Source organism: Nicotiana sylvestris, chromosome 6 (assembly GCF_000393655.2).
Source record: "Nicotiana sylvestris chromosome 6, ASM39365v2, whole genome shotgun sequence".
Lineage (NCBI taxonomy): Eukaryota > Viridiplantae > Streptophyta > Magnoliopsida > Solanales > Solanaceae > Nicotiana > Nicotiana sylvestris.
Window position 1 is genome coordinate 159310746 of NC_091062.1, and position 11310 is coordinate 159322055.

The 11310-nt window shown below is 36.2% G+C and overlaps 2 protein-coding genes across 2 annotated transcripts; both read right to left on the minus strand.

Moving 5' to 3' along the window:
- Positions 1-1479: 1479 nt before the first annotated feature.
- On the minus strand, positions 1480-2662 carry LOC104242885 (zinc finger protein ZAT3-like). Its single transcript, XM_070150221.1, has one exon. It carries the CDS (start codon positions 2531-2533, stop codon positions 1529-1531), a length of 1005 nt encoding a protein of 334 aa, XP_070006322.1. The 5' UTR covers positions 2534-2662; the 3' UTR covers positions 1480-1528.
- A 630-nt stretch (positions 2663-3292) lies between these two features.
- On the minus strand, positions 3293-9470 carry LOC104242886 (transcription factor VIP1-like). Its single transcript, XM_009798001.2, has 4 exons — positions 8763-9470; positions 7819-7951; positions 5112-5196; positions 3293-3775 (listed from the first exon to the last, which is right to left on the minus strand). The coding sequence occupies exons 1-4, from the start codon at positions 9287-9289 to the stop codon at positions 3534-3536; spliced, it is 987 nt and encodes a 328-aa protein (XP_009796303.1). The 5' UTR covers positions 9290-9470; the 3' UTR covers positions 3293-3533.
- Between the last annotated feature and the right edge of the window lie 1840 nt (positions 9471-11310).

Sequence of the window (11310 nt, forward strand, 5' to 3'; positions counted from 1 at the left end):
GCTATTTACTTAACAATAAAGAGAGAAAATAAAGAGGGAAGATTGAAGAGGGTAGTTTAATTTTCAGTTACACACTGAAAAACGGATTAGAGGATTTAATATTAATATTTTTTTAATATTAATATTTTGTTATTAAAACAAATATTTAATAACATTTCTGTTAATATTTTACTATTAACAAATAAATTTGGTCCAAAAAATTAATCAATCAATCTTTCGACCGAAGTCGAAGCCGAGTGACGACGACGACAACGCGAAGCTTGCCTTCTTCTCAACTCTTTAAGAGCTAGAAGAAGAGCAATTGCTTATATACCCATAAAAAACCTCTCCCTCTTCCAATATGGGACAATGTCCCTTTGTCAAGGGGGGAAACTTAAAATTTCGCTCAAAAATTTCATTTCCCTCCATTTCCCATTCACCCTCTTTTAAGTATTTAATATACTTAAATACATAAAACCCCCAACAATCAACTCTACAGGACTCTTCGAAAGATTTTGAGATTTCATTATCAACATTCGCATCAAATTGTTACTTCCTATATATTACACGTTTCTTACGAAATTCAGGTTCAATATTCATTTCAAATGCAATTTCCTTGGTAGAAACTATAGCAGTTGCAAATTTTTCTTCTCTGTATTTGTTAAAGAAAGAAATCAAACGTTTTCACTTTACAGAACTCTTTTTAAACTTATACATAATCTATTAGGTTTAAAAAAATAAAGCTCCCATAAATATGAGGCCTAAAACGATTACTTTACTTACTTTATGGAATGACACACCTTGTGTTTAACTCATATGTTAAGCCTATCATTTTCAATTCATAGTTAATGTTGTTTATTGGGCAACAAATAACAGATGGTCATTAATGAGGACATGTGGTAGGATTGCGAACTGACCTCTAAATGGATAAAATGAAAGTCAAGTACCAACGACTTTCGTACGAACTGTTTCTATGAGGTTGACTCATTCAATAGCATTTGACCATTTCATGTCCCATAGCTTCTGCTCTGCGCCTTCTCATACTTTTTTTTTTATATAATTTAATTCTCTTCTACAAGCTCACTCCTTTTTTAATTCCGAACTTTTGAAATTAGGATCAATTCAATATTATAGAAGATTCCACTTTCTCCAGTTAATCTAACAGTTTCAGTTGAATTCGAGGTTACCAATTCCATTTATTATGAATAGTTACTTGCAATTATAACCTGGTTGTATAAAAAAGGTTTACGTCTCAGTAAACAAAAGTTAAACCCATATGCGACCGTACATATAATTTGAAGCTTTCAGCAAAATAGTTGTACTCCAAATGAACAACATCAAAAAGTAGAATTAAACTTACTACTACTATTCACATAAGAAGTTACTAGCTAGTATTATTATATCATTAGTAACCACAAATGTGTATTGAACATTAGTACATCACAGCTGTAAATTCATTTGTCCCCAAATTTGCAGCTTCTACTATAGCAATATGCCAGTTGCTACTATATAGCTATATAGGACTAGTTATGTAATAGGGTTGAAGTCCTTATAGCCTCAACCTTAAATCCAATGCGGAGCCTGAATAAGCAGAAGAATAGGAAGACGAAGAATCATATTGATCTTCACCTGATATTAATGTAACAGGAGGAGGAAAGTTTAGATCCAAATTAGTAGTAATATGATCATGTGCATTAGGGTTTAGAATAAGAGGAGCTTGTGTTAGTCCTGAACCTGAAGCTGATGCAAAACAACCTTTAACATTCTTGTGACTAGCCCTGTGTCCACCTAAAGCCTGATGTGATCCAAACACCTTCTTACAACTTGAACACTCGAATCGACAACACTTGACTGTACCTCCTCCTGAAGAAGAAGCTGAAGGCTCTGCTGATGCATCCACTATAATCCTGTCCCTCACAACATTCTCACGCTCGTTGTTATCATCAGGTTTTGACCCACCATTGGCTAATAGTAACAAGCACGAAGCAATGTCGTGGTCCTCGTCTGTCATAATCATATGGGAAAGTGATTTGGGGGATTGTGAAGAAACTTCATTTCGTCTAGGGCTAAATTCTGGAGCAGAAGTAGAAGAGTCATTGCTGTGTCGCCTGAAATTAGGAGGAGGGTTAATGCCGCGCCATTGGCGTTCAGGATGACAACGCATGTGACCAAAAAGGGCTTTCAATGACCAAAATTTCTTACCACATTCAGTACAAGGCCGAGTAATTTTTGGTGCACTTGGGTCTGGAGGCTTTTTGGTACATTTAGGCTTAATAACTCCAGAAGAAGAAGATGACTTTGTAATTGGGAATGAATTACCAATCTTGAGGAATCTACTTCTTTTCTTTTTGGGATTATTATTATTATTGTGGGGTTGGTAACTTACACTTGTGTGCAAATTATGGTCTGAAGGGACATTTGTAGTAGAGTTAAAGATGGGTAATGTTGATGGTTTTTCTTCTTCTATTGGAGGTTGACGATGATCAAGAAGAAAGTTACTTGAAAAAGCAAGAGATTGATATGAATTGGAACTAGTGCTAGCATGGTGTTCCATATCTCTATTTGTTCCTAAGAAGAAGAAGATTGACCAAAAAAGTTTGAAGAAAATGGCTAGTTTTCCTTATGTAGACAGTTTGTGAGAGAAAAAGGAGAGCGGTTACCTCTGTACTATCAGATAATTACGGCGGGGCGGTTCCAGTTTTTACCACACAATATTCCAGTTATACCCTTACTTTATCTCCAAGGATCAAAAGCCTTGATACTAATATCAGAAATCGGAAATGGATAAGCACGTCTCCTAAACATTTTCAAACACAATAAAACAGTAAAAGTTCGACTGCTTTTGCTCACAATCCTGCGGGCCATGAAGTTCCCTCCACTGTGCATAATCTTAAATTAATTATTGTTTAAAAACATCATCCATATGTTGAAACAAAAATAAAAATAGTGATGAACAAATGAGTGAAAAATACAATTACTTTATGTTTACAACAACAACCCAGTAAAATCCCACAAGTGGGGCGTGGGGAGGGTAGAGTGTACGCAAATCTTATCCCTACCCGGAAGGGTAGAGAGGCTATTTCTGAAAGACAGAAGAAGAAAATAAACAAAGAATTACTTTACCTTTAGAATTGTCAAATTCTTGTGAAGGTATTTTATGAAGAAACAGTGATATAAGTGTCGCACTAACCAATAGACTCTTTTAAAATTCCTTTCAAATTTAATTTGTGTCCAAAATAAATTTTATTATCCTGAAAAATGAACCTATTAAACATATTATAATCTACAGAAAATTTATATAGAGACTCATATCTCTCATCAATGAACTGTTTCATATTCTGTAATTCTTTAATAAAAATAAACTCGAGATTAGGCATCCCACATTAATGAATCAGTCATTCATATTGTTAAATACTTGGTAAGTTACAAGCTATTGAGCTGAACAACACTCATTCAATAACCTTTTGACAATCTACACAGATTCTACATATCAATATTTACAAGGTCATCTACTTTGATAAATTACTAACCAGACCAGTTCACCTTTGAGACTTTCAAGCCCTGTTGTTGAAGTTGAAGAAGCTAGATTGAGACTGTCCAGGGACAGTTTGGTTACTTGCAGTCGAACGCGGAATGTGCTGCTGCTGGTGTTGTGGATGGTGGTTACCACATTGAACAAAGGGCTGTGGTTGGGGAGGTAAATGAAAACGTGTTCCTCTATTTCCATTCGCAGCTGGAATTTGGCCTGCTTCAATCTTAAGCCGCTGCACTTCTTCCCTCAAAGTTTCATTTAGAGCTGAAAGTTATTCACGTACATTTTAGTCCTATAGTTCTAGTATCATATCAATGTACTAAGCAAGCTCAGACAAGAAAATGGAGAAATAAATAATGGCACTAACGAATATTAAAGTAGATGAGTCCACCAAAAGAGAAAAGGAAGATCATAAAGCTTTGCAAGCCAGTGGTGCTATAACATATTCAACTACTATAATTTTGCCAAACATTCCCCTTAAACAGAATCTTTATCCCAGAGGATGCATTTGACATTGAACTTAAAAATTTCTCTGGACAATAATTGACTCAGTCAGAAAGATTTTGCTTCAGTTTATTTAAACTTTCCAGTTCAGTTCTGTTTTCTGTCTCTCTGTGTGTGAGATAAACAAATCCTGTTTTCTGGTTAGACTTTTCTGGTTCTTTTAGAAGACCTGTTTAGGCAAAGAATAATGATTTTTCCAGGACTACATTAAAACAAAGAGTTAAATATAGTAATACTCCAAACTCAACAAAAAATTTCTGAAGATAGAGCTAGACTCAATACAAAGAGCTGAAAATTTAAACCTACATTCAAACCAGTGGCGAAGCCACATGGTGATAAGGGTGGTCATGACCACCCTTCGTCGAAAAATTACACTGTGTACATAGGTAAAATATTACGTTTTAGAGGTATATAACACATATTGAACACCTTTTGTCGGAAATTTTTTTCACTTCTTTTAAATTTGAACATCCTTGGGGAAATTTCTAGCTTCGCCATTGATTCAAACCCAGCCAAAGATTGAATATAGGAAGAGAGCAACTGTAGTTCCACCATATATAATTAAAAAATAGGTATTTGAAAAAAATGTCTCCTCTGACATGGGTATAAAGGATTGTGTAGGTGTGTAAAGAGGTGGAAGGCGTATGGGGGGAGGGGGATGGTGGAGACTCTGAGCATCAGGGATGATCGGTCTGAGGTGGAAATGAAACACATAAGACAAAAAGAGAAAGAAGAAGAGATGGATAGCAGAGCACAAAAGTGACAGTAGTATACATTTGTTAAGAACAGCATTGTGTTTTACCAATCTCATTAGCTGGTACAGTGAAACCCTTGTTTTTCTTTAAATGTGATTGCAGAAAACAAATGTATTAAAGTGCCATATTAAATGTGATTGCAGAAAACATAATCAGAATGTTTCTCAAGATGCTCTGTTTTTGGAGGATTTTTACATAATTTTGTTTATTCTTAGACCCAGCAGACACTCCTGCCCTTTTTCTTTGTTATATTAACTTTAATGCTCTTCCGTGCACAATTTTCTTTGAGACCAGACTGTAAGCTTGAAAATTTATAGTATTAAATTATAGTAAAGGCATACCATCTCTAAGATGTGCTTGTTGTTCCAAAGCTTGCAACCGAAATTTGAGTTCTTTGTTTTCAGCAGCTATTCCAGAAGTGTCTCTCTGCATCAACAGACAAAAATAGCGTGAAAAGACGGTTTAAAAGTTTTACATACTTCACTTTGTGGAAATGACCCTCTGTTGGTTTTAGCAACAATGTGTTGATCTCTTGAGAATGTTACATCCAGCAATATATTTATAATGCCAGCCAATACACATTTATAAAAACAAATATTGACAATAGCCTTTGTGGGCACACAGCAAATATGCATCATGTGGAAATATCTTATTATATGTTAGTCCCAAAAAAGAAAATAAGAGCAAAGGGTTGAAAAGCACCATTAAGCCATTATGGCCAATAAATAGGTCAAAAATTGAGGTTGGACAGTAGCTCGCATGGTGCGAGCCCCTCATCCTTTACCATTTGGCGAGAGATCGGATCCCACCTATGTAAAATTACCCTCCCCTTTCCCCTCCCCCTAATAGTAATAATATTAAAAAACAGGTCAAAATGGAAGCTTTACTAGTACAAACTAGATACTCATGATGCAGTTAAAGTAAAATACATACAAATCATTCGGACATCAAAAGAAGAAAACAGTAAGAGTAATAGAGTAGCATACTGATGCATTGTTAACAAGTGCAATGGTACAACTGCCGAGTATTAACTTAGGTTCCACCAGAGAGTTGGTACTAGCAGCCACAATGAATTCTTCCTCTGATATTGGAAACTGCTAGACCAAGATTATACTGTGGAATAATTAACTTATGAAGACTATCCTAGACAAAAGACGTTCACTTTTTAGCACCATCGAGAGGTGCTTCCACTTAGAAACACCTGATTGCAGGACAGACTAGTGGGTGAAAATGAAAAGACAGAGGAACTGTTTGCACCAGCACCCTACAAACTTTCAAAGTGTAATGACCTAGGCATAAGTAGATATTTGAACAGCAAAAGATTGGAGCGACACTAAGCTAGTGTTTGGCCATAGATTCCCAAATTTGTTTTGAAAAATCTGATTTGAGTGAAGTTTGATTTGAAGATGAAAATGTGTATGGACATCAGTTTTCAAAACATATTTCCCAAATTTATTTTGGAAAAACGTGAAACATGATTATACCCACAAGTTCTAAAAACTATAACAAATACCCAACAGTACCATTATCAATAACATTCATTATATTATCGCAAATTATAGTCCTGAACATAAATAAATTTGGTACAAAATTATTTTTTTTATAATGAATTACATGATACCAAGAAGACGAAGCAACATTGTTACAAAATAATAAATGGTGGGCTCTTTTATAAAATACAAAAGTTTGGGGCAATTTTAAAAAAAATGTAATAGTGATATTTTGGCCCAAAACCAGCTATTGAGCTGGTTTTGGGATTTTGGATAGGCAAAATCTATGGCCAAACATGTGTTTGCCAAATAAAACCCAAATTTATTGTGGCAAAATCTATGGCCAAACGGGTCCTAAAACTTGAATGGCATGACAAACAAAGCTTGTTAGTTGTTCCGCAGCTTCTTTTACAACATCTGAATTTGAGTTGAGGCCAATATATGATAGAAGCAACTGATAAATAATTACTTGGATATCCTTTAAAGTGAATACAAACCTAAGATGATACAGCAATAGTAAATTCTAGACCCAAATGAAACAGTGCAAATTTCCAAATAAATCAACAGAAGCAATTGCATTCTTTACACATACCAGTTCTTAAAAAGTAGAACACAACAGAAGAGCTAACATGCAAACTAAAAATGTTGGCCATATCATTTACATTGGGTACAAATTGTATAGAAAAGTCGACCAGCAGAAAAGATGCTTGAAACTTGAAAGAATATACGCAAAAGCTCCAGATATATGGCAACTTTTCTGTCATAGCTGGGGTTACAAAAACCCCAATCTTGGTTTCCAAGTCATACAACAAGCCCATTTCTCACTTATCAGGAAAAAAAAAAGCCCAATTCTCCAGAAACAAAAGTCTCAATCTTTTCCACATTCAAGAATTCAATTGGAAGAGAGTTCAAACTATCAGTTCGAGTTACTTATTCAATAAGTTCTATACAATCACTTACTCCACAAAAGAAAATTAGGTCATTATCATTGATCATACTTCTTTATCAGTTACTTCTTTATTTGATTGCAGAGGGTATATGCAAATTTTGGAGCTCTTCACTAAATGGGTTAGTCGATGTAAGGCTATTTAATCTTAGCCAACTAACTCCGTCTTTTCGTTTCGAAATGTTCCTCTGGGTAGTAATTTGATCGACCAATTGTTTGACCAGTAGTTTGAGGTGAAAATGAAAAAAGGGCAGCCCGGTGCACTAAGCTTCCGCTATACGCAGGGTCAAGGAAAGGCCGGACCACAAGGGTCTATCGTACGCAGCCTGCATTTCTGCAAGAGGTTGTTTCCATTGAGGTGAAAATGACTTTTTTCTTAAATATACAATCAAGATCAAGGGCATCAGGTGAATTGAGCCAATCGTCACTTCGTTTAGACATCAAATAAAGCTGAGAGCCCTTGGTGATGCTGTGACTTTGATGGATGAATACATTGTATTAAAGGTATGTTGCTAAACACAAGAGGCTATTCAACATGTAAGATTACTTTAGACAACATAATTTCATAAAGTAGATGAATGTCACATGTATACTTCTGAAAAAATTTCAGACCTGAAGAACTGTGATCTGTGCAGATAGAGTGGTGGCTTCAGTCTGCAGAGTCTGCACTTTCCTCTCTAGCTCACCAGTATAACGAGTTTTTCGCTCCTTAGAACGTGCAGCAGATTGTCTATTTGCTAGAATCCTGTAAAATTGCACGAAAAAATAGCTCTATTTAAAAGCTGAAACTTGCAATTTGGTTTTAGAGTTCTTATCAAACAAAAGCATACTATTATTTTGAGAAAAGAAAAGAGAAGACCAAAAGTAAATGCTGCCATGAGATCTAATAAAGAAACAATGCAATTATGTCCTTTTGTAAGAAAACTTTCAAATTCCAAAAGTTGAAAAAGATGCTTTGTACTTAATCAATTCCAAGTTTAATCTTCATTCTCTAAACATTCAGCAGCTTAAAACATTACAGCCTCCTTCTATTTGGCTCGATATGAAGCGGTATCACCATGAAAGGTGCAATAGCATCTCTTCCTCAACACTGTAGCTTGACTTCTCTGTTAGGGGGCTACTAGTTAGACTGCAATCAACTAGTTTGTTTTTTTCTTCTAATATGCAGATGAGAAAGAAAGCCAAAACCCAAGAACTGCAACTACCATCTACTTCATGAATCATAGCAAGTAAAAGTCTTTATTGACAGCTGAAGTTATGCTACTTAGGCACTCCAAAGAAACAACAAATAACTTAAAAACCAAGAACTGCAACTACCGTCTACTTTTCACCATTTTCTCACCATAAACCATTTCATAACGAATTTAACTAACCCAATTAAAGGTTTCAGAACACATTTTTCCTTCATCGCTTCTGGAAAGAAAAAAATTAAGCCCAACATGATTCCAACTTCAAGCCTAGACCAAAAATGGCAAAAAACAAATAAATTACAACCTAAAATTCTAACACTGGATTAAACGTCCAAAAAGAGGACAAAAAGTAAAAGAAGATGTAACCTTTTGGCTCTCTTGGGATCAATCAGGGACAGCTCAGCAAGCTTATCAGGAGCCATAGCCTTCTTCACAGAAAGCGATTCAGACTCAAAATCAAAAGACCCATCCATGGAATTGCTATGCCTATGACGTGGGCCACCACCCATCATCTTATTCTCCGCCGCCGCAGCACCAAAGTCCAGTCCATCGAAAAAATCAGCATCCACAGAGAGACTACGGTAGTGGGCCAGCGGCTTAGGGTTATTATCGGAAGGCCCAGCTGATAACGCCGGCCCAGTTGACGAAGAATCAGCCGAATTTGCAGGCTGCTGCTGCTGCATGAGGGACGGCGCCTGAACATCGAGGTTGAAGTCTGTAACGACGTCGTCTAAGAGGATGTCATCGTCGAAGTTTGGAAACCGGAAAAAGGTTTCGGATTGGGCCCTGCGATGACGTGACCCACGGGTCGGAGTATCCTGCATCTGGTCAAGGTCAGTTTGACCTGAAAGGAATTGGGCCTGAATGGGCTTTCCGGCGAACTTCGGGTCCATTCTTTTAAGCTTCTGAACTACTATTGATTTGGAGGCGGAGGAGAAGAAGAAGAAGAAAAAGGTAGGGGTGGGACCCAAGGATTGGCAGTAGAAGCAACGAAGAAGAGTAACATGGGTATTTTGCTGGCGGGCTGAAAGACTAGTAGTAGAGAGCTTACAGCAAGTCAGCGACAAGCTTCCACAAAATAAGGGGTAGACTTGTCCAAAGGACAGGTATACTTTTAATTTTAACTTTTTTAATTCTTTGAGTTCTATCTGTCATAAAAAATAAATTTGATTACGAGAGAAATTTGTTTGTCAAAGTAACAACCTACCTTTGTTTAATCCCTTTTCTACCACCAAATGATGCTAATTGTGTGCGGGTAAAATCGAGATAAAGTTACCTTCGATTTTTCGGTAAAGACACGAGAGAACAACAAGATTTGATACGGCCTCGAGTAAAGCCGAGGGCTTCCACGGATCAGAGCCCGGGGAAGACGAATGGTGCGCTCGGGATTGGACACGGCCAAGCGTTGAGCTGGAGCAAAGTGAATCGAGACTAAAGGAAAGGCGATTAAACAAGGTGTTGGAATTTGGACTTACGTTAATTGGTTATATCCTGAAAGGATAGTGACGTGGTCCAAGTGGTGGATAAATAGAAGGTCTAATATTAAATATTGTGTGTAGATAAGTGAGGCTCAATAACTATTGCTCTGTGATGAGTAGACACTCTTTATAAAGAGAGGCCAATCCCCTTTCCCTAGCTATTAGAAAAACCCTAGCGTATTCTGCCTCTTGAATACGTGGTAACGGTAGACGTCCTATTAGTCAAGTTCTCCGGGTTGTGAGAGCACGTAACTAGTGGATTGTGGAAGTTGGTCTCAGGTTTAATCGCCGTTTACTGCCGCTGCTGAATATATGGAGTTTAATGGTACGCTTCCTTAGACTCTAAATCAAGATTATGATTCTATATCTATATAATTGTATCTTAACCTCTGCTATGGCTGCGATTTAATAATCTAACAGTTGGTATCAGAGCCACCATAGTTTGAGATTAAGATCATTGTTTAATCTTGAGTTTATACATATGAACTGATGTTCGTTTCGAATACTGAATAACGAAATTAATTGAACGTGTTCAACCCGTTAAAGTTGAACGAAATTGTTTTTAATTCCACTAACTTGTTTTGACAGCCACGCGAGATTAATTTTGTGAACTAAAATAAATATAAAATTAAAGAGACGAGTGCTCCGGTGGTGACAACAACCACAATTTATTCTTACAAGTGTTTTGTGATCCCTCATTTAATCTGTATAGAAGAGATTCTCAAAGGATTATTTGGTTGAATGATGCTTTTCTGGACTGAGTCCGAAACTAAAATAATGCCATTTTTGGCACAAAATACGTTTCCACTGTTTAAAAAAAGTTACATTTCTACATAAAATGCAGTATAATACTGCATTTTAATTTAACGGAAAGTTAGCTATTAAAGTTAAACTCAATACTGCGTTTTATTAAAAAATTAATTTTTTTATAGGAAAACGCATTACAATACTGTGTTTTCCTTAAACGTAGTATTGTACTGCGGTTCCCTATAATAAAAATTGGGCCCACCTTAATAAACTTCTGCAGGACTGTAGAGAATATTTGTTTTTTAGTGTAAAACGTAGTATAATTCTGCGTTTTATACTGAAACGTATTATTATACTGCGTTTTACACTAATTTTTGGGCCCACCAATAAGTGTTCTGCGAATAACTGACATAACAATAATTCAAATACATAAAACGTGGTATTATACTGCGTTTTACATAAAAAATTCTATACCCCAAGCTCGGACTTGTCTTATTTAAAGGCGTTTGAATTTTATGAAAATCCATTCAAAACTTTCCTTCAAACTTCCGTTCATACTTCTCTCTTCTTCTTATCAATCATTTTTTTATAATGTCTGAAGAGCCAAAAATAAGGGTTTCATTATATTGGGGGGTGAGGTTGTGCTGGAGAATAACTTTGTGAGGTATAGCTCACCTCCACAGTGTAAT